Raw genomic sequence first — 21,635 nt, 5'->3', positions numbered from 1 at the left:
GGGATGTTAGGCAGACTCACTGTCAGTCAGCCACCACTGAGACCAGCCCCTGCTTCCCTTCCCCTCGTCTTCCTCCACCTAGAGAATGCCAGGCTCACTGGCCAGCCAATGTGCTGGGCCCCACAAACTATAAAGGGCGTTCACTCCTGCCTGACTTGTTTTCTCCTTTGATCCTCCCAAAAGCTATGAGGTAGGGTGGGCAGGGTTAATTACTGCGCCCATTTGATGGATGGGGAAACTGAGGTGGGGTGGGCACAGGATGGTGGTGGTGGCTTACTGAGATCACCTAGCTCATTAATGGCAAAGGTGAGCCATGTGCCCAAGTAGTCCAGTTCCCAAACTAGTCCATTCACCCTGCAGTGGCCCCTTGGGCCCCCCACCTTGACCCCCAAAAATATTTCCCTGCCTCACCCCAGCATCTGTCCCAGCACCCACAAGCCAGCATACAGACTCCACCAGGAGGTGCCAGCCACCCCCCAAGGCTCCAGTGAGAGAAGAATGTGGCCTCACCCGCCCCGTGGGTGCCCTGGCCAGCAGGCCTTGGCAGAAGACAGGCCGGCTGAGTCAACAAGAGGCTGGCGGGGGCTCAAGCTGCCCACTGAGGTGGAGCCAGGGACCTAGAGGGGACTGTCCCCTCCCCACCCTTCACTCTCTGTGAGACCCTCCCTCCTACTCCAGCAGCAGCCAGCCCAGTTAACCCCTGCAGGCCTGACAGGGAATGGCCTGGTGAGAATCCACTGGTCAACGCCCTGCATCAAGGTGCTGTGGGACCTCAGGTAGGTCGCTTCACCTCTCTGGGATAATTTTCTCATCTGTGAGGTCCTCTACTGACCCGTGAGGATGTTGTCAGAGTCTTTATGAATTAATAAAGACTACTCTGTGCATAAAACTGTGCAAGCCATCGCATCTCCCCTCTGTGAGCTGAAGTGTGAATTCTTGAGTTCAAAGACTCAGCCCTATCGCCCTTCTGCCAGGTGCCAGGTAGGTGCTCTAATGCATGTTTGCTGTGATGTGATGGTAAAGTTCCTGAAACAACTCTGAAAATTGCAAGGAGCCTCATCATCCATCTGCAATAATTATGACACACGCCCCCAACGTGTACTTTTAAAGCTCTTTTCCCAGTCATCTGCTTTGATCACAGGCATTGTTATTATTTCCATTTTGCAGGTGAGAAAACGGAGGTACAGGGATGCTGAGGAACTTAATCAAGATTGACGACTGGGACTACCTGGACCCAGGTCCCCTGACTCCTGGGCAGACGTTTGGAAAGAGGGACCATTTGTGGTGTCTGTGTACAGCCCCAGAAGGTGAGAGGAGCTGTGAGCAGAGGTCCTGGGGAGTTGATTTCTGCTCCATTTCAGGAAGGAATTCTTGACTGGAGTGCTGCCTTCTTGGAGCAAACTCCAGGTCACCAAAGAGGTATAAGGAGAGGTAATAGCCATTCCAAGCAATACCGGCCCCTCAGGATGGTGTGCAGCACGTGAGGTTGCTTTCCACCTTCTGAAACTGAGAACAGGGACCCTCGAGGCCTCACAGCCATTGTCTTCAAGGCGGCAAGGCACTGTGGACACCACAGATCTAGGCTCCAAGCCAGTGGGGCTGCTTCTGAGCTGTGAGAGGCTGAGGAAGTAGCTTTGCCTCCTTGGCCTCAGTGTGCTCATCTGTACAGTGGTGCTGCGAGGGTCAGAGCACATGCAAGTAAAGCCCGGAGCCCAGAGCTCCAGCTTGCATCCGGCACTTAGGAAGTGTTTGATAATGCTCCCTTCATTTCTGATAACCTTCTTCTTAACATCAGCCCAGGACAGCAGGAGGAAACCAGTTGCTGAGAAGCAGCGGCAGGGATGGGGGTCACTGGCCAGGAGCTGGGTTCAGTTCCCAGCTCTGTAATGAACAGCAGGTGCTGCCGTGAGCAAGTGGCCTGCCCTCTTCTGTTTCTGTGTCCACCATAAAGAGGAGATTGTGTATGTGAAAGCCATCAGCCCAAGTGGGCCGGCTCTAGTTAGAAAGCAACAGGCAGACCCATGCATCCAGGAATGAGCCCATGGTTGTAGGGCTGAGGAAGGAGCCCCCAACCCCAGCCAGGCAGGGCCATGCAAAGCCCCGAGGGCTGGGCGAGGCTGGGGGAGGCGACACTGGAGATGCTCAGAGCAAGGCAGGACTGGCCTCCAGCCCACCAGCCTATCTCTCAGGCCAGGCTGGACCTCAGAGAATAAGCCATTGTTCCTGCTCCTCAAATACTTTTCCTGTCCCCCCTGGCCCCTCCTCTCTCCACACCCCCTCCCCTCCTCACATGGAGAACAAAGATCTCCTGGAGGACCCCTCCCAGCTGCTCTTCCATCCAGGCTGCTAGAGACCAGGTCTAGGTCGGAGAACACAGCCCCCTCACCCCTGGGACAACAGGTCACCTGGCCCTGACCTGTCTCCTGTCTCTTCCCATCCCCTGTAGCTACAGGGGCCTCAGACCCCCATGACCCCCTCCATCCATCCATCCGATTGTCCTCCTCATGGGTGGGGCTGGAGGAACTGACCCTACATCCTTCCTCAGCCCCCGTCCAATTCCTTGTCCAGTTCTCCGGGAGAAAGGGGGCCCGGCTGGGTGGGGGTGGTGGGCCCTTCCCCACCCCCATTTCCCTATGGAGCCGTGAACATGGAGCCGGAGCTGAGTTGGCCTAGAAGGCTCCAGCTGAGAAAACTCTTGCACATGGCCAGCGCTTTTCCCAGAGCCTGGAATTCCAGAGGCGTTTCCGGCCCTGACAGCTGCCAGCCTCTGGGAGCCATGCTCTCCCTGTGGGCCTCCAGGCCACGCCCTCTAAAATACTCTTGGGATTAACTCCCATCCTGACCTTACTGCTCCCAAGAACCCACTCACTGCCAGGCATCACCTCGAGAAACAGCCAGGCAGGACAGCCAGGGACTAATCTGCTGTCACCTGGCCCTCAGACCACCCGCTAGCCCAGGCAGGGCCCTGATTCCTACCTCCCCACCTCCCCCACCCCCATCTCAGTCATCACTTCAGCTGACATGCCAGACACACACACTTAGTGTACCCAGCCTGGGTCTCACACCTGCTGGTTTGCACAGCTCCACATCTGTGTAGAGCCTTATCCCACCTCCTCCAGGCAGCCTTCCTGGAAGCCCTGCCAAGCCTGTACTGTGTCTGAACCTTAACTGTCTTAGCCTGCCTGTTTCATCATGTTAGGCTGGGAGCTAGCACACAGTAGGCACTAGCAGATGCTCACCCACACTGAAGGCAGCCATGGGGCATGTGAGCCAAGGACTCCCAGCCCCACTACAGACTCACTGGGCAGTCCTAGCAAGTCCTCCCCCCTCTGGGCCTCAGTGTCCCCAGAAGCCCTCTGAGGCCCTGAAACTCCCCATCAAGTACTGCCTCTTGGGACTCTGGAGTAGAGGAAGGAACTAAAGGGCCGAAGGTGCCTTCCTGGAAGCTCTCCATCCCCCAGCTCTCATTCCTAGGAGCACATTCTTATCCTCAAGGTTAGCCAAGGAAATAACCTATGGGCCAGGTTGCTGTCTGGCCTCTGCTAATGTGGAAATCCCAACAAGGATCCTGAGTCACCCCAGTGTCCATGACCCCTGACGGCAGCCATTGCTGGGGGCAGGGCAGTGGCCCAGCCTAGCCCACGCCACAGACACCCTCCCACGCCCCTCCCTAAAAATGACATTCCAGCCTCTCTCCCACTTTCCACAGTAGACCCTTCCCAGCTCATCTACTCTCCGGAGGCCTGCTCTCTCCCCAGCTCCACCTATTGGCAATCTTACCCCAAGATACAAAGCCCAGCTCAAAAGCCGCCTCCTCCAGGAAGGACTTCCCCAGTCAGTCTTCTGCCTCCCTGGTCCATTTTACCACTGTTTTGGCCCTTCATCCGCACCAGTATCCTGGCTTGTGTTTTCCCCACTAGGCTACTAGTCTCTTGGGAACAGGGACTACGTTCCTTATTCACCCACCACTGCCCCTAACAAAGTGCCCAGCCCAGAATTTAACAGACATTATTGTGCCGTAAATGAAATCATCTCTTGAGAAAAAGAAAATGGTAGCAATAGTAATAATAATAACTACCCTTCCTTGTCCATTAACTACAGGTCAGGCAGTGAACTTTATGGCTCATCACAGACCAGGCAAAGAAACCACTTGTCCAAGGTGACTCTGCTAGTAAGAGGCAAAGCTGGGATTTGAACTCAGGTTTGTCTGACTTGGAAATGCATCCTGAGTCATGGAGGTGAGAACATGGGGGATGGTCTCCTTGGCCCCACTGCCAGTCTCCCCTAGCTGAGAACGAGTCTGCAAGTTCAAACCTCTTTGGAAAACCCAATGCTGCCCCCTTCTCCTGCAATGCCCAGCTGTGCCTGAGTCTAGCCCAGGGAGAGTGTGCCTGGAGTGGTCCCAGGATGAGGGCACCTGCCCGTATGGTGGCTGCAGTCCAGCTGGGAAGACCAGAACCCGCTTCCTAGGCTATCCATGACCATCCATTCCCCAAGTGTGCCTTGAGCACAGACATCACCATCTCATGGGCGACCTCACAGGGCAGCAGACAGTAATACAGAGGATGGACCAGGTGCAGGGGAGAGGCTCACTCTGAAGGAAGACCTCCACGAGGAGGTGGCATTTTAAAGCAGGCTTCAAGGATGTTTTGTCCTGGAGTGACCTGCTAATAAAGGTGAATGAGGTGAGTGAGTGTGAGAAAGATGAGGATATGCTCAGAGACTCATGTTGGTCAGCAGAGGCTGCATGTGGGTCCATGTAATAGCATCATATGATGGACAGGGAAATGAGTGGGTGAACACACAGAGAGATGGTGGGTGGGCAGATGGGTGCAGTGTGGGCAGTAGGTCAAGGGATGCTGGATGGATAGAGTGGGTGGGTAGGTGGGGAGATGGATGGGGATGGAAGGATGCATGGATGGGTGGGGGGTGAGTGGATGAATGGACAGGGGTGTACACAGTGGGTTGACTGAGGGGTGGGTAAGTGGTTAGTGATTTCAAGGGTGTGGTAGTAGGTCAATAGATGGATGGATAAGTAAGTAGCTGAATGGATGGGTGGAGGGGTGGGGAAATGGAGAGATATAGGGGGTGAGTAGATGAATGGGCCAGTGGATATTCGAGATACAGGACTGGAAAGACCAATCAGTGAGTCAGTAAGCAGATGCAGAAACTGACCAAAAGCCCAGCGAGACTTTGGGATGGAAAGGGTGCATGCTCCCTAAGGAGGGGCTGACATAGGGGCTGAGATGTGGCCAAGTCAACTCACTCAGCTCAAGGCTCCCACTCCAAACCTCACTGGAGCCTGGTGGGCAGCCGCTGGCATTCCTTGGTCCCCAAGGCAGAACTACCCCTTGCTAGCTATGCCCTGCCCCCTTCACCCTAGCTCCATAGAGGACTCCCTGCCCAGAACTGCCTCCTTCCCATAAGCTCCATGCCTCCGCCCACCCAGTCTGCAAGGGTGAGTTGAGGGAGCAGCTGAGCTCTGTGATTATGGCCTAGGGGCAATATGGCCATTATGGCCCGTGGTTCCTCCAGGACAGGGGAGGAGACAGGGGCTCCTGAACTCTAGGCAGCCAGTCCCACCAAGCAGCAACCAGTCCCTAGCTGGGAGGCATTTGTTCTGCATTCTGCACGGTGATTACAGCTCCACTAGGGTTAACCCCTGCACTCCTGGGCACAGCTTCTTGTCAGGGGAAGGAAGGGGACCACAGAAAATTGGGGGAGGAGAAAAGAATGGGGAATGGGGACTGCCCATCCCTGCATCCTTCACAGCAATGCCGATTCCTCTCTTTCTCCCATTTTCCACAGGGAAAAACTGAGTTGGATCCTTAAATCAGTAGTGGAGCCAGGAACAGGAATGCAGCCTACATGGAGGGATACTTCTATTCAGAGAGAGGCTTCAAATGAGAGGAGAGAGCTTCTCTCAGCCTCAGTTTACCCATCAGTAAAGTGGGGCAAAGAATTCCTGATTCAGAGGTTGCCTCACCATAAGCTAGCAGAGACAAGTGCCTGGCACTTGGTGGGGAGGTTTCCAGCCACTGACTATTCCCTTCTCCCCAGCTCAGAGCTAAAGAGGATGGAGCAAGTATTAGCAGACTGTAGCCGTTACCATTAAGACTGACTTAATCAGCCGTCTCTCTGGGACTTGAAACAAGTAGTAAACACCCCCAAGTAGCAAATATCCTCACTGGTATTATACCTACTTCACAGACAAGAAATTTGAGGCTCAGAGAGGCCATGTGCCTTACCCACAGTCACGCAATGTCTGGGAAGCTGATGGGCCGAGATCTGAGTTCAGGGTGTTTGGCACACACAGTCTCTGGCTCCATCACTGTCCTTCCAGTCCAGTCCAGGCTCAGAGCAAGAGTTTCCAGATGCACCCTTGATCATAACCCCTGCTGGCTGCTCACCTCTGCCTCTTTAGCTCCCAGCCCTTGACTGTGCCTGCCTCCCATCCCTGCCTCTCAGGGGCAGTCTCCCTTCCCCCTTACCCATGCTCTTCAGCACCTCTGAGATTGTCCCCAAGGCTCCTCAGGACAAAGAACTTGCAAGTCTGACCCCAGGGAAAGAGCTCTGACTGACAGAGTCTCAGTCCTACTGCCCTGCCACCGAGCAAGTGCTGGAATTCTTTGTGCCTCTGTTTCCCCATCTGTCCAGCTGGAGAAATAACCCCACTGCTGGTGGCCAGCACAAGGATCCAGGGCGCCAGTGAGAGAGGCACGGTACTTGGTGGACAGCAAAGACCCTGGCTCCTCCACCTGCGTGTAAATACAACCTCCCCAGCCAGGCCAGCCCGCAAACAACTTCCTCCAGCCACCCCTGCCTCCTCCATGCAGATCCTTAGCTCCCACATTGTCCGTGCTGTCTCCTGCCGGGTGTGTGTGCACTTCTACTGCTCTACCCTCTGTCTACATGTCCTTTGCAATTTAGGTATCACCTCCTCCAGAAACCTTGCAGAGCCTCTCAGCTCTGTAGGCTATGTTAGGGGTCTGTGCAAGGACAGTCCCCAGGACTTCCTGCCTGCTCACAGTCCTGGGAAAGTATCAGAGGAGGGAAAAACAACAGTAGGCAGGGATTAGAGACCCATCTCCCTCCTTGAGAATAGCACAGGGTCCGGTGCCTGGCTATTCCCTTGCCCCTTGTGGTTGTGTTTGGGGGTACTCAATAAAGCTTTTTAAATCCACCCATCTGAGGTCTGATCTCATTTACCTGTTCAGCAAGCCTCCTGGCAGAGAACACTTAACGTCATCTGATGTCTGCTATTATCCTATTTTATATATAGGGAAACTGAAGCACAGAAAGGCTAAGTAGGGGCTCTTATCCTGGGCAGGATAGAAAGCCAGGCTGTTGGGGTCCAGGGCCCCCCCGTCCTTGACCACCACAACACTCAAATGGCCTGCTGTGGCCTGCCGCCCAGTCTGGCCCAAGCCTGTGGCCTGGCACCCGTGGGGCCTGCACTGGGTTGCAAGGAATAGGCTGGGAGAAAGGAAATAGGTATCCCAGTTTGTAGAAGAACTCAAGGTCTAAATGAGCCTTTCCAATCCGACTTCCCGGTTCCCCAAACTCCCCTAGGAGGGGCTGGAGCGCCCAGGAAGGGGAGTTACCGGGTCAGGGCGCCCCGAAGCCACGCGCGAGCCGGTGGGGGACGGAGAGGCTGCAGATGACCCGAGTCGCCTCGCCAAGGCAAACCGCACATTCCCGCTCCCCCCTTCCCGGGGCGACCGGCAAGGGGCTGGCCTGGCGCCCCCGTCGCTCCCCGTCCAGCGTTCGCCGCCGCTCGGGGCGCGAGATCGGTGCCCGGGCCCCGCCCGCGAGCAGGAGGGGCGAGGCGGGAGGAGGCAACGCGCCCACACCCCGCCCCCGCCCCGGGAGCCAGTCCGCGGAGCCCGCGGCCAGGGAGGCGCAGACCGGCCCAGCGACTCGCCCGGGCTGCGCGCAGGGACGCGCTGCCGCCGCCACCGACGACGCGTCGGCCCTTCAACGCCCCGGTCCCCGCGGCTTGCGGAGAGAAGGTAACAGCCAGCTGGCCCGCGAGCCCGGCGAGGGTGTAGACGCCGGCTGGGACCCTGCACCCTCCAAGGCTCCCGCGGGCTGGGACGGTGCCTAGGAAGACCCCGAGCGCTGGCCGCGGGAGCGGCGCGGGGACGCTGCAAGTTTTGGGGTTTTGTCCTGTTCTCCGCGGACGGAGGGGAGCAAAGCGGTAAACCGGTCGCGGGAGGAGGGGGCGAGCAGAGGGACGTCTGCGCCCCTTCCTGCCCTGGGAAAGGAAGGGAAGGAACGGGGAGGGGGCGATGCGTCGAAATGTTGGGCCCCTTGGCGAGGCCAGAGCCGAGGGCGGGAAGTGGGGGTGGGGGGGTCGCCGGGGATATGGAGCAGGCGCCCTGCCCCCTCCCCAACCTCCGCATTCCTGGCCGGAGCAGCGGGTGAGGTCATCCCGTCCGGTTCCCCTCGGGCCGAGACAGCCGGCTGCCCCTTCCTCCGCGGAACGACCCTCCGCATTGTAGCCCCCTGCCTCCCAGAGAGAATGTTTTATGGCTAAAGTCATTCCTGGACTTCCGGTCCCGACTGCCCTCAAAATTGTTTTATCCTTGCCCCAACCATGCAAGATCCACGAAGTTTGAAGCCCATTTTCTAGGCCGGGAAACTGAGGCTTAGGGAGGCCCCACTGCGCCAATCGCCGCGCCGGGGTGAGAACCCAGGACTAAGGGAGACGGCGAGCGGAGGGCTGATTTGACTCTAACTCCGGGTGATGGGGCAAGAAAGGTCTCTCCCCCTTCCTCTTCCTCCCCTGTGGCCTATGGTGCTCCCATCTCCTAACCCCGTGGGAGCCAGGGTCCGGGAACCAGTCCCGCTGAGACTGCAGACAGCTTTGTTACCCCTTTCAGGCCTCTGTTTGCCCATCTTTCCACCTGTGGAGTGGAAAGTTGCCCGACCTTTGAGGAGCATGAGAAGTGAGCCCCCTGGGAGTTAACCCCTCCCTCCTGAGGCCGGAGCAGCCCTAACCCAGCCAGGGTCCCGCTGTCAGTGGTAGGGGTGGTGTTACCCAGCGGGACACCCTCAGGGAGGGTTCTGTGTACAAGTGAGTGGCCTCCAGGATGGCAGGTGGTGTCACTGGAAGACACCGTGGCCTGTAGGTGCCCCCCAGGTGAGCACCAGGATGCAGCCACCCAGCTTTTACTCTCCCCCAATGTCAGACAGCCCCTGGCTTCCCCCCACCCACATGTGCCTGCACAGCGGCCCTGCCTCGGGCCTCAGTCAGACCTGCCCTTGCGGTCATTACCACCACTGAGCAAGCTCCTCCCAAGGGCGCCAGCCTTACTAACCTCTGTAGGGTAAATATGAGGACTGCTGGGACACTGAGGCTGCCCAATGGCCACTCTTGCCCAGGTTTCAGGCACTGAATCCACGGAGCAGTCACCTGCCTCCCAGGCCTGCTCTCTGTGCTCAGCGGCTGGGCATCGCCTGCTCAAACTCCCCCATGCCTCTGTCATCTAACCCCCTCCCCTGGCATTTACTACTAATGTTGGTAGAAGCCTGTGGAGGTTCCCAGCCACACACCACTTTTTTTGCTCTGTGACCTGGGCAAGTCAGTCCTCTTTCTGCGCCTTGTTTTTTTCATCTGCAAAATGGGTGATGTTAACATTAGCAAGTAGTAATCTGGGCTGGTGAGGGGGGAGGTAGGCCTGGCCCCAGGACGCCCAGAGCCCTGCTTACTCAGGGGCCAGGGAGGACACACCTGATCGCCAGCAATACACTGTGGTCAGCATCAGGTGCCAAATAGCTGCCACCAAGGGTGCCCAGAATGAGAGGTAGTAGTGTTAGGATGTTGGACCAGTACCCAGGGCTGCCCTGCTCCAGGATCTGGGAGGCGACCAGCCTTACATGCTGTTCTCATTTTCCACATGGGAAAACAAGTCCCCAATGACAGTGCCCTGCCCTCAGCCCTACAACTCAGCCATGGACACAGGTTGAGGGGTAGGAAGAGACCTTTCAGAGGTGTCCAGAGGCATTTGAGAAGTGGGATCATCACAAGATTGGGATGGAAGCTGGTCTCCCAAGTCAAAGTAGCCATGGCTATTGGGTGAGGGCCTGCACCCCTTTTGCTGACAGAACAGGGGCTGCTTTGAGGTGCAGGCTGGAAGAGAGTGGGTATAACCATATGGCAGACACAGTGACCCCTCCGCATGACATTTCAGAGACTCCAGCTCCCTAGTTCCTTCCCCTAGAGATTCATCCACTGTCATCTCTGCAGAACAGGGAAACCTGGCCAGCACCATGTACCTGCCACATGACCTTGGCCAAGTCCCTTCCTACTGGACCTTGGCTCTCCCAACCCCCCAGCTCTGTGGGGCTGCTGGAGATTCACATGACATCATGTAATGGTTGGCCAACTGCAGAAAGCCTCATAACTTCAGCAAACATTCCACGAGGACTTCTTGGTGCGGGTTGGGGGGGGTTATGGGGTGCCAGGGAGAGGGAGGATTCAGAAACCATACCCCCTAGTGGGGAGGAGTTAGGGCGGGGTGGGGGTGCTGGGGGGAAGATCAGATGGTGGGAAGGGAAGAGAATAGTCAGAAAATAAAGCAAGCTTTGTTTTATTGCTTTCTTTGTATCTTGTTATTTAACCCATTTTGAATTTCAAATAGCATTCAAAGGGCAGTAGTGAGAATTTTATGCTTGGAGATGGCAGCAAAGTTTAAAATACAAAGCTGAGACTCAGATCTAGGTGTTCTTGTTAAGGATCATTATCAATTAATCAGCTGAGGTCTCAGGCCCATGGAGGTAAGTGACTTGCTCAAAGTCACACTGTGAGCCCCTGAATCCCCCACCTGCCCTTACTGGGAAGGTGGCAAGGGGTGATCCTTTGGCATGGACAAAGATCTTTTGGGATTAATCCACTATTGATTTGGCATTTGCCCTGTGCAGAGGCCAAGCTGGGTGCTGGGAGGGAGGGAGGCAGGAAAACCCAGGCTGCTGCTCCGTTCTCAGGGTGTGTGCTGATTTGGGGAGACAAGACTGGGCCCCAGCAGCCAGTCAAAGGCTGTATGAATCAGAGACTCTGAGTTCAAGGCTCAACTAACTTTCTTAATGTGACCTTGAATAAGGTACAGGCCGCAGGAAAACCAGAGATTGGACCATAGGCTCATAGGTGTCCACCAGCTTGTACTTTCTATGATATTGGAAGGGATGGGGTCAGACCAAGAGAAACTTTGAGAAGATTTGGGCTGGGAAGGACGTGGAGAGGTGATCAGGAGGGGAGAAAGTGGGCAAGGAATAGCTTTTGGCACCAGCTAAGCTTTTTCCAAAACTTGTTCCTTAATGACCACTCTCACATCAATTAGAAAAGCTGTGACAAAGTTCTTTCCTGCAGGCCTTCTCAGTGCCTTGAATATGCTCAGGCATGCAGGAGGCAGCTGGAAAAAGCTACTTTTGACCACAGGATTCTTTTTCCAGGAAGCACCTTGAAGGCGGAGGGTTCTGAGGAACCTCTGGGCAGACTGTTTACATAGTAGTTCACAAAGCCTTCCTCAGGGCACCACCTCCCTCCTGGCCTCTCTGAGTGGAGGACAATTTAACCCACAGAGGAAGGCTTGCTCAACTAGCCAGCAGGAGGCAGTGTACCTTGGGGTTCACTGGATTTGGGGGACCAGTTTCACTGTTTGCTACCTTCAGCCTCAGACAAGTCACTCCACCTCTTTGTGCCTTAGTTTCTCCTCTAATATAGTGCATCCCCTGGGGCTCATGTGGGCTAAATGAGTCATTGGCATTTAGGTGCTTCATAAGTGGACACCGTACAATGCCCACTCATACTTTTTCTGATATACATCGTAAGTGGACAGTTCGATGAATTTTTGTGCCCCCTCCCAGTTGATACCTGCTTAGAGGCAACCACAATTCTGACTTCTATCACTACTGTTTAGTTTTGCCCATTCTTAAATCTTCTATGCCTGGAATCACACAGTGTGTCCTTTGTGCACCCGCTCAGCCTTGTTTTATGGTCCAGGCCCCTGCTGTTGGGCGTAACCTTTCTCTTTGACTGTGATTATTTGGCTCCTCCAGGTCTACCATTACTTTTCTTTTGTCTTTCTTTCAGGTCTCCACTCCTGGACAGGAGAGGGGCTATCCACATTTGAGACGCATCTTGTGCCTTCTCTGTTCTTAAACGGAGCATCTCCAGTTGCTTTCACAGGGCCAGGAGCCAGGCCTCAGGAAGACAAGTCATGGACCCCCTACAGCCTCAGCATTTGGGGGCAGCACCTTAGGACAGCAGAGGGGCAGCCTCCATCTGACCCCTTCCACTAGGAATAAGGGAGCTGAGAAGTGGACCCTGAGCCCATCTCACTGCCCTCCCCAGGCCGCAGGTGGGAATGGACCAGCAGCTTTGAAAAAGCAGAGCTAATGCCGGGCCCCCAGGGAGCCGGAGGAGCCCCCACCATGAGCCTGGGCAAGCTGTCACCTGTGGGCTGGCTGTCCAGCTCGCAGGGGAAGAGGCGGCTGACTGCAGATATGATCAGCCCCCCTCTTGGGGACTTCCGCCACACTATGCACGTGGGCCGTGGTGGTGATGTCTTCGGTGACACCTCCTTCCTCAGCAACCACGGTGGCAGCTCCAGGAGCACCCACCGCTCCCCCCGCAGCTTCCTGGCCAAGAAGCTACAGCAGGTGCGGAGGGCGGGGGCACCACCCCGGCGGATGGCTTCCCCGCCGGCACCCTCGCCCGCCCCACCCGCCGTCTCCCCCATCATCAAGAACGCCATCTCTCTGCCCCAGCTCAACCAGGCCACCTATGACAGCCTCGTGGTGGGCAAGCTCAGCTTTGACCGCAGCCCTGCCAGCTCCACGGACGGCCACTCCAGTTACGGTGAGGGCCTGGGCTGTTTGCCCGTTTTTTCAGATGTTGAGGCCCAGAGGGTTCTGTGGTTCAGCCCAGCCTCCAAGTGAGCTCTTTTCCTCCAAAGTAGTTTGGTCTCACCATGGAGGTCAGGCCCAAACCCCAGACTATGAATGGGAAGGGGTCATGGGGTAGGAACCTGCCCATTACCCAAAACACACTGAGGTTGGTAGGTGAAGAAGAGATGGGGTTTGAGTTCTACCTGCCTCTAACTTGCCTCACCCTCTCTGGGCCTTCGCCTTCGCCTGGGCCAACCCGCCCTCTCCTGCCACCTTCAACCAAGGCAGCCCCTTGTGTCAGAATGACATAGTGGAGAGACTAAGAGCCGGGACTCTGGATTCAAATTCTGGTTCTGCATGATTTCCAGCAAGCTAATTAACCTCTGTTAGGTCAAGTCCTGGCCTGTAGAATGAGTCTCTTAGAGTCATAACTCAGATTCAGTGAGGTGATAACATGTATCAGGTGTGGCCCAGTGTCTGGCACACGATAGGTTCTCAGGACATGGAGCTGTTGCTGTGTGGTTCTTTGAACAGAGGTCACTTGACAAATTTGGAAAAAGTGGACAGTTCGATTAATTTTTGTGCCCCTTCCCAGTTGATACCTGCTTAGAGGCAACCACAATTCTGACTTCTATCACTACTGTTTAGTTTTGCCCATTCTTAAATCCCAAAAGGCCCTCCCTTCCTGCCCTGGTGGGGAGTGGCAGGTGCCTCCTTGACTGCTGGACAGCTCACCTAGGAATGAAGGCCCCTGCTGCCACCCGGTGGTCATTCCCTGCCCTGTGGTTTTGCTGTACTGCCGGAGGCTTCTTCCCGTGCTCCAGCTCCAGGGACGCCACTCAGAATGCCCCACCCCCCCACCCCTGAGGGCTGGTCCACTGTAACCTCACTGTGTCTTAGGCCTGGTAGTCCTAGAGCCAAGAGCTCGACCAGAGGACATCTGGGGGGCATCTGCCTGTCCTTTGAATCTGATTTCTATGCAGTCAGAACCTGGCTGCTAGTTCAATCCCTGAGCCCTCAAACCAGCCCCATATGGTGCAGGTTCACCGGCAGCCATCAGCCACTGTCATGGCAGGGAACCAGGGGCTGTGGCCAAGTTCACAGTTGGGACCGAGGGTCAAGAGACTTGAGCTTCAGGTTTGGTTCCACCGCATCAGACTCTGACCCTAGGCAAGCCCTTTCCCTTGTCCCAAACTGAACCTCACTTTCTTCATCTGCAAGATGGGAATGAGGATTATATCAGTTTTCAGCTTCCAGAGTTAACAGGAGGATCCTATGAAAACTACAGGGTTCACTATATTGGAAGGATGGGAGAAACCGAGGCTGGATAGGGAGTGACTTGCTAGAAGCCATATAGCAAGCTGGGGTTGGGCCTGGCTCTCCCCTTCCCAATTCCTGGTTAGAGACCCCAGCTGTGAGACCCTGCTTCCCATTTCTCTTCCAGGCCTGGACTCGGGGTTCTGCACCATTTCCCGCCTGCCTCGCTCAGAAAAACCTCGTGACCAAGACCGTGATAGTACCTTCCCCTCTGAGCCTGAGCTTCGCCGCTCTGACTCCCTCTTGTCCTTCCGCCTGGACCTCGACCTTGGGCCCTCTCTCCTCAGTGAGCTACTTGGAGTCATGAGCCTCTCAGAAGCCCCTGCAGCTGAGACCCCAGCCCCTGCTGCAAATCCCTCAGCCCCTGCCACGAGCCCCCGAGCCCCTGCTGCGAGTCCCCCAGCCCCTGCCATAAGACCCTCAATCCCTGCCTCCAACCCCCCACCCCGTGGACACTGCCCCAATGGGGTAACAGCTGGTTGGGGCCCAGTGACTGAGGTAAGGGCCAGTCCTGTAGGAGAGTGTCCCCGCATACCTGCCGACAGGGCCTCTGGCAGGCACTGGGGAGCAGCCGTGCGTGGCAGCGGGGGCGTCCGCCACTACACTGACATGGATGCTTGGCGAGAGCTAGTGGAGGTGACGCCCCAGGCTGGGGCTTCTTGGGAAAGCCTGGATGGAGAGCAGGGGACAACCCAGACAGGCAGCAGGGCCTCTGTGCCCAGCACGGTGCAAGCAAACACCTTTGGGCTTATTGATGTTGACGAGGACGATGAGGTCAAGGTGTAAATGGCTGGGCATGGGCTCTGGACCCTGCCTAGCCTCTAGCACCACCCATGAACAGCCCCGGTGCAGAGCCAGCACCTCACCTGACAAGAGCTGGGTCCTGCCGATGACATGAGAGAACCTAAGTTGCCCCCAAATCCCTCCCCACCTCTGCAGGACAGATTGGGAGGGAGGCCAGAGGAAACTAGGCTTGGTCTGGCACCTGGGTGTTCCCATGGGCCCTGCTGGGCTGACCTGCCTCCCCCCACTGCCACTCTGGACCCAGGGCCATCCCTGAGGCCCACCCCCTACCCCAACTCCATGCCACCCCCACTGACTGGAGGGCCCAGTCTCACAGTGCAGCTTTTGTGCTGGGAGAGCTGTCCTTGCTGGGTGGGGGGGTGGGGAGCATTTCACACAGGGCCTTTGTTTCCTCTCCTAAAGGCACCGCCTGCTCCAAGCCACAACTTCCCAGAGCTGCCCCCAGCTGGGTTCCCACCACTTCCCTGAGAGCCCCAGCCCTTGCTAAGGCTGCTTTCCCAACATTCCCACTCTATCCCCCATTTGTCCCAGATGCCTCAGAAAGTCAGGTGTGACCTCCAGGGGAGGAATCCCGCCCCCCCCCCCACTCCCTCCACACACCCCTATGCATCCCAGACCTGCCTCTGGGTCCTGAATGAAAAAAGCTTTTTTAATAAAAGGTGTCCTGCAAGATGCTTGGGGACCTGAGAGAACTGCATCGGATCCACCGTCAGCACTGGGTTTAGAAAGCCAAGGACCTCCCTCAGGGCCCCACTGAGGAGAGGGACCCAGGTAGGGGGTAATGAGTAACCAGACTGGAATGAATGGTCCTCTGATAAGAGGCGCAGGTGGGAGCCCTTATCAGCAGTTCCGGGAGCTGCCCCTGGCCAAGGTGCCAGGAACCAGCCACTGCCCGTAATCCCACAGGATGGCTTGGCACTTGCCCTGGTTATAATAGGAGACGGGTAGACAGGAGCAGGTGCTTAAAAGTATTTGGGAGCCTGTTCCAACCCCCTTCCTTGGTAGGCTATGACCTTGTGCCTCAGTTTCCTCTGTCATAAACTGAGGGCATTCAAATGCCTGGAACACAACTGCAGTTTCTGCCACAGAAAGACTAGACGAAAGTGGATTCTTTGGTTTGTTCTTAGCCTTGGGAGAGGAAAATGGGGTCAGAGGGCCGGGAAGAGCAGGTGGGAAGCCAGGACCGAGCGGCTGCTGACCCTATGTGACTAGGTAGCAGTGTAGGACAGGGACTCCATACTGCGGATCCTTCAGGGTCCTCATCCGGCGATGTGCTGCCCACTCAGTCAAACTTGAAGGAGGAGATGTTGAACCCGCCTTCCACACACAGGTAGCTCAGGTGGCTGTAACCCAGTCTGTTGGGAAAGGTCAACTGGTGCCCGTCTGGCAGTGTCATCTTGAACTTGTCACTCTCAAAGGTCACGGTGAACTGCAGAGGGAGGGAGAGTGGGTGTCAGGGATGTAAGAGGCCCTGGAAATGGGCCAAGACAGAGCCCAGTGGCTCACAGTACCAGCACATGTCTAGGCCAGGGTGCCCTACCATCTGGGCTCTCCCCTTGACCACTTCCTTAGGCCTCATTCCCCTTTGACCTCACCTTGACCTCTGACCCTGGACTGAAGCACATGTGATTGTCCCGTTGCTCCTGTCCCCAGTTGCCATCCCGTGAGTTGCAGACAATGACGGATTCACGGATGCGAGGGTTGAAATGCAGAGCCAGTTTATCTGCCTGCTGGCCCAGATTAATCATAAAGCTGCAGGAAAAGGGGTACCAGGTGAAGATTTAGAGGCCAGTTCCAGGTAAAATAGCTGGGGCCACAGGGTTTTGGCTGACCACAAGCTAGAAGAATCATCAAAGAAATGTGTTCCTTGAGGTCTGTGCCTTAAAACACAGGAGCTGGCAACCTGGTCAGAGCCGGCAGTGTAGTATCACATTCCATCGGAGCGTGGCTCTCAACAAAAGGGTAACTGATACTGACACCTTCACGAATTGGGTGTGTCTATTCTCAGGGAGGGAATGGCTGTGCTTAGCTATCTGAAGACTTACTAAGTTTGGCCATAAGCAATTGTCAATCTAGGTGGTGAGCTCCTTGTCACTGAAGGTTTGTGACCAGGGGTTGTGTGATCTCCTGGCAGGATCACTTCAGGAGCCTGGTTTAGACCTTCAGGGTGAAAGTAGGACATTCTGAGTCATGGGGTGCGTTCACTGGGGGTCTGAGACCAGAGAGAGCCCACATTGCTGCAACCTTGGGGGACCCAAGTAAGAGCAAGGGATGATTTCCCTTGGCTCCTACCCTATGAGGGTGCCTGCCCCTCCCCAACCAAGAGCTAATGGAGATGAGTTCCAAGAAATGCTGAAATTATTCTTCACCCAGGAGAGCGTAATGCGGAGCCGGAATGCCTGGGGGGTTAGACTTGTCTTGATCTAATGGAGAGGATGCAAATGAGGCCGCTTGGCACCCCCTGGTGACTGTCCCTGGTTTAACAAGCGTGAAAGGCAGCCTGGGGCCGTTGTGCGGGCTGAAGAGGGTGATGTGCCGGGTTTGGGCCTCAGTAGAGGCACCCGACCCACAGGACTGGGCAGAGATCCAAGGGATTCTCCACTCACTCTTTCAGTGTCTGTGGGGCCAAGAAATAGAGCATGTGGCCTGCGCTGTGAAATTCTGAGGGTCCCCAAACCTAGCCTCAGAGGTGTGGGCCAGCCCTATGGGAGAGGAGCCAGAGGTGTGGGCCAGCCCTACAGGAGACAAGTCCGCAGGGGTGTGGGAGGGGTGTGAGAGTGAGCAGAGACATCCAAACAGCCCCCTTGGCCTGAGGTCACTCTCACCCACGGTCCCACAGGGCTGCCCTGCCTGCCCCCACCTCCCCGGCCTGTACCAGGGCTGCGGCCAGTGCCCTTCCTTCCCACCCTACCCTGCCTCCCACCTGGCTTACCCACTAGCATCACTGGCAATCTTGCCCTTCAACTTCAGGGTTGTCCCCAGCTTCATGTCCATGTTCGTAATCTCAAATTTCCCCTGCACGAACAGAGAAATGGTCCCACACATCAGTCCCACACATACCCAGCACCCTTCTGTGGGTGAGGCCCACATGGCACAGGCCTCACTCTTCCTCTGGGCACCTGAGGGCTCTCAGCTGAGAAGGTGAAGAGCCAGAGTGCTCTGAGCAAAACTTTGCAGAGCCCCACTTGCCCATTTTGCTTCATTCTCATCCACACAGCCTGATTAGAAGAGCTGGATCTGGAGACAGGGCCCAGCTGGGGGAACCTCGGGGTACCCATCTATAAAATGGGTAGAGTAGTCTCTGCTGACCTCACAGCTCCAAAATATGTTCAAGTGATGAAGCACATTACCCTCAGAATCCTCCAAACAAGGATACGTTAAGTTCCTGCCCACAGTTGGAAATTTTACTAACAGAAAATGACTGTCAGAGGCACTCAGGTCTTGGTCCATCCAAAACCAAGAATCTGTAAAACTCCATAAGTCACATGAATTAACATGTCCATCAAAGTCCCTCTCCAAACCTTACTTTCCTCATCTGTAAAATGGGCTGACTGATTCATTCAAAACTTGTTGCTGAGGACCCACTCTCTAAAAGACACCACGGAGAGCCCTGAGGTTAATAGCACCCATCTTGAAGCTGGTTGGGAGAAGCAAGATCACGTTTGCAAAGCCCCTCATATAGGGCCTGGCACAGACTAAATGCAAATCCAGGGGTGGCCATCATTATGATTACTTATTGTTATTATTCGTTTACTCCTTATTTTTCCATAAGACCTCAGCTGCACCTAAATTTCTATAAAGCAAGCATTCCTGCAGCCACACCATGGCTAAAAGGAAGGGTCTCAAAGCTGAGTTTTCAAAGCTCATTATCCAAGACCAAGAAAATGTTCACTTTCACATCCATGATTGGAGGGTGCAGGTTGGGGCCTGACGGGATGCAGCAGGCAGCGAAGATTTAGAATACTTTATGGGAGAACAGTTTGACATTGTGGGATTTCTGCTCACTGATATTTTTGGTTTTTGATTTTTGGTACCTCCTGGGAGCTGCCTGCCTGAAACAGAAGTTCTCAAGCCACCAAGGATGAGGCAGGGGCAGCTCCAGGGCAGGGGCATCAGAGGCCAGGGTAAGGGGTGCGTCTGCATCCGAGTCCGAGGCCTGGAGACAGGAGGCTGGGGTGGGGGTCGGGGGAGCCTGTGGTCAGCGGTCAGGGATCTGGCTCTGGCCCTGACCCTAACTGGCTGAGTGACCTGGGCCAGGTGTGCCCCTTTCTGGACTTCAGTTCCCCCATCTTTAATATAAGGGATTTGGACTAGATGGTCTCTAGAGAAGGAGGAAAGAAAGAGTGGGGGGCTGGGGAGTGCCAGGGGAAGGAGGGAGGAAGAAAGTCCCTGGGCCACAGAGGTCCTCCCCGAGTGTCAGAGGAGGAAGAGCAGCCTCCCCTCCACCCTGCCCCCCTGCTAGTCAGTTCCCATCCTGCCTCCCATCTGTACCCGCTTGAAGAGTGTCTCCCAAAAAGTCATGTCCACCTTGAACCTGTAAATGTGACCTATTTGGAAATAGGGTCTTTGCAGGATATATTCAAGTTAAGGTGAGGTTGTACTGGCTTAGGGCAGGCCCTGAATCCAATATGACTGGTGTCCTTATAAGAAGGAGGAAGATGGGACCCAGAAACACAGACACACAGATGAGAGGCCAGGTGAAGACAGAGACAGAGATTGGACTGGTGCAGCTGCAAGCCAAGGAATGCTATAGATTGCCTGCAGCACCGGAAGCTGGAAGAGATTTGAAAGGACCCTCCCAGGGCCTTTGGAGAGAGTGGGCCCTACTGACACCTTGATTTCAGACCTCCAGCCTCCAAAACTGTGAAAGAATAAATCTGTTAGGGCAGCCACAGGAAATTAATACACCATCTAATCCTCAGGAGACTCCATCAGTGATTCCAGTTCCACAAATGAGGGAAATTGAGGCTCAGAGAGGGGCAGTGACTTATCCAAGGCCACACAGCAAGCTATGGTAGAGCCCAGTTTGGAACCAAAGAATCAGGGACCTCAAAGGGGATCCATTCACACCCCTGCAACTTCCAGACTGTGATCTTGGGCAATTTAATCTCCAAACCTGTTTCTTCATCTTCATAAAGCTCAATAGATGTTAGCAGTTATTATTACTGCTCCTATTACCAGTGATGAGAAAACTGAGTGTAGAGCAGGGAAGAGACAGGCTCAGGCTCCCAGTAATGGAGGAAGCAGAGAGCCTCCATGCTGATGGACATGGAGACGTCTGTCCAACTTCCTAGCTCTACAGGTGGGGAAACCCAGGCCCCAGTGCTTTTCCCTCAGCAACCCCACCCTAGCCCGGCTCAGGCTAAGACCAGATGAATGGAGCAGGTGGCAGTGCGGGCACCACATCCTCACCGACATGGCAGCAGCTCCTCGCAGCAGCACCCGTAGCTTCTGGGGGTGTGAGCTCAGGATCTCACTTCAGGGTCCAGCTTATATCCTGGAATATTACACATTAACTTCCCCAAGGCTGTAAATGGGGACTTTGGACCCTTCTGCTCAGGTGTCTCTTCCCCACCACATCCTGGTACCCAGAACAAAGAGGCGGCAGGCTCCTCACCCGAGCTGCCCAGCCCAGCCCAGCCCAGAGAATCCTCCCAGGTTCCCTCCCACCCAGCCTCCCACCTCCTCCCAGAGCCCCAGGGAGGCGGCCCAGGAGGAGCACAGGACTGGTGTGTGAGCTTGGCAGGCTACCCAACGTCCCTGAGCCTTTTTCCTGGCCCTTAAACAGAGAGACTTGCTTTGTATAAATGTTCTAAGCTTTTTGCTTTCTCTGATATCAAGATTCATTGTGAGAGAATCTTTTGTATGTTTCATCAACCTATGATGTTTGTTCATGTGAGTTTTAAAAGCAATACATGGTGGATTCAAAGAAAACACCTAGAAGTATCTAACAAACTGTTAAAGTGGAGAAGTGAGGGCGCTGAGGTAAAGGATGTACTGGTGATTTAAATGCTTGGCCCTTCACTTAGGTAATTGCTAATTTACCATAGGCAATTTAAGGTACCAAATAAGAAGAAAAACAATCACTCATAATCCCACCACCAGTAGGGAATCGGTTAACTCTACTGGCACCTTTCCTGCCATGCAGATTTCTAGGGATTGTCTATCATACACACCCCTCTGTCTATGCAATTGTTTGTCCCACTTCATTCAGTAAACGTTAAAGCCTACAAATCCATATTTCAAAAGTATATTTTAGTGGCAGTGAAATACATCACCTTTCAGTGACTCAATTTATTCAACCAACTTACAGGAACTCTTTAAGGTTTGCTGTTAAAAGTACTGCTGCATTAAATCTATTTGCCCACAAAGTCTGGCTGCATCATGGCTGCTTATTTAGGGTGGATTCCCAAAGTGGGAGTCTTCTAGAGTCCTGGTTTGGTGAGCCAGCGTGGTTTCCCTCGGAGCTGGCAGTGGCTGCTCTGGGTGGGGTGCTGGGAGGCTAGGCCTGCTGAGTGCCCTCCAGTGCCAGCAGCTGACGGGTGGCTCGCTGCCCATCACTCACATAGGACACCACCTTCAGGCCCCGGCCTGCTGGAGAGGAGAGCAATTTCCTCATTTTA

General features: G+C 55.1%; 2 protein-coding genes across 2 annotated transcripts; one reads left to right on the top strand and one right to left on the bottom strand.

Moving 5' to 3' along the window:
- Positions 1 to 7,866: 7,866 nt before the first annotated feature.
- CDC42EP1 (CDC42 effector protein 1) lies at positions 7,867 to 15,685 on the top strand. The gene is made up of 3 exons (XM_036891311.2): positions 7,867 to 8,012; positions 12,095 to 12,862; positions 14,336 to 15,685. Exons 2-3 carry the CDS (start codon positions 12,400 to 12,402, stop codon positions 14,992 to 14,994), a joined length of 1,122 nt encoding a protein of 373 aa, XP_036747206.2. The 5' UTR covers positions 7,867 to 8,012; positions 12,095 to 12,399; the 3' UTR covers positions 14,995 to 15,685.
- Positions 15,686 to 16,116: 431 nt separating this feature from the next.
- LGALS2 (galectin 2) lies at positions 16,117 to 20,570 on the bottom strand. The gene is made up of 4 exons (XM_036891312.2): positions 20,425 to 20,570; positions 17,945 to 18,027; positions 16,608 to 16,764; positions 16,117 to 16,441 (listed from the first exon to the last, which is right to left on the bottom strand). Exons 1-4 carry the CDS (start codon positions 20,428 to 20,430, stop codon positions 16,295 to 16,297), a joined length of 393 nt encoding a protein of 130 aa, XP_036747207.1. The 5' UTR covers positions 20,431 to 20,570; the 3' UTR covers positions 16,117 to 16,294.
- Positions 20,571 to 21,635: the final 1,065 nt, after the last annotated feature.

This window comes from Manis pentadactyla, chromosome 10 (assembly GCF_030020395.1).
Source record: "Manis pentadactyla isolate mManPen7 chromosome 10, mManPen7.hap1, whole genome shotgun sequence".
In the NCBI taxonomy this organism is placed as follows: Eukaryota; Metazoa; Chordata; class Mammalia; order Pholidota; family Manidae; genus Manis; species Manis pentadactyla.
Note: the sequence above shows the minus strand (reverse complement) of the source record. Positions and strands in the feature narration are given on the sequence as shown.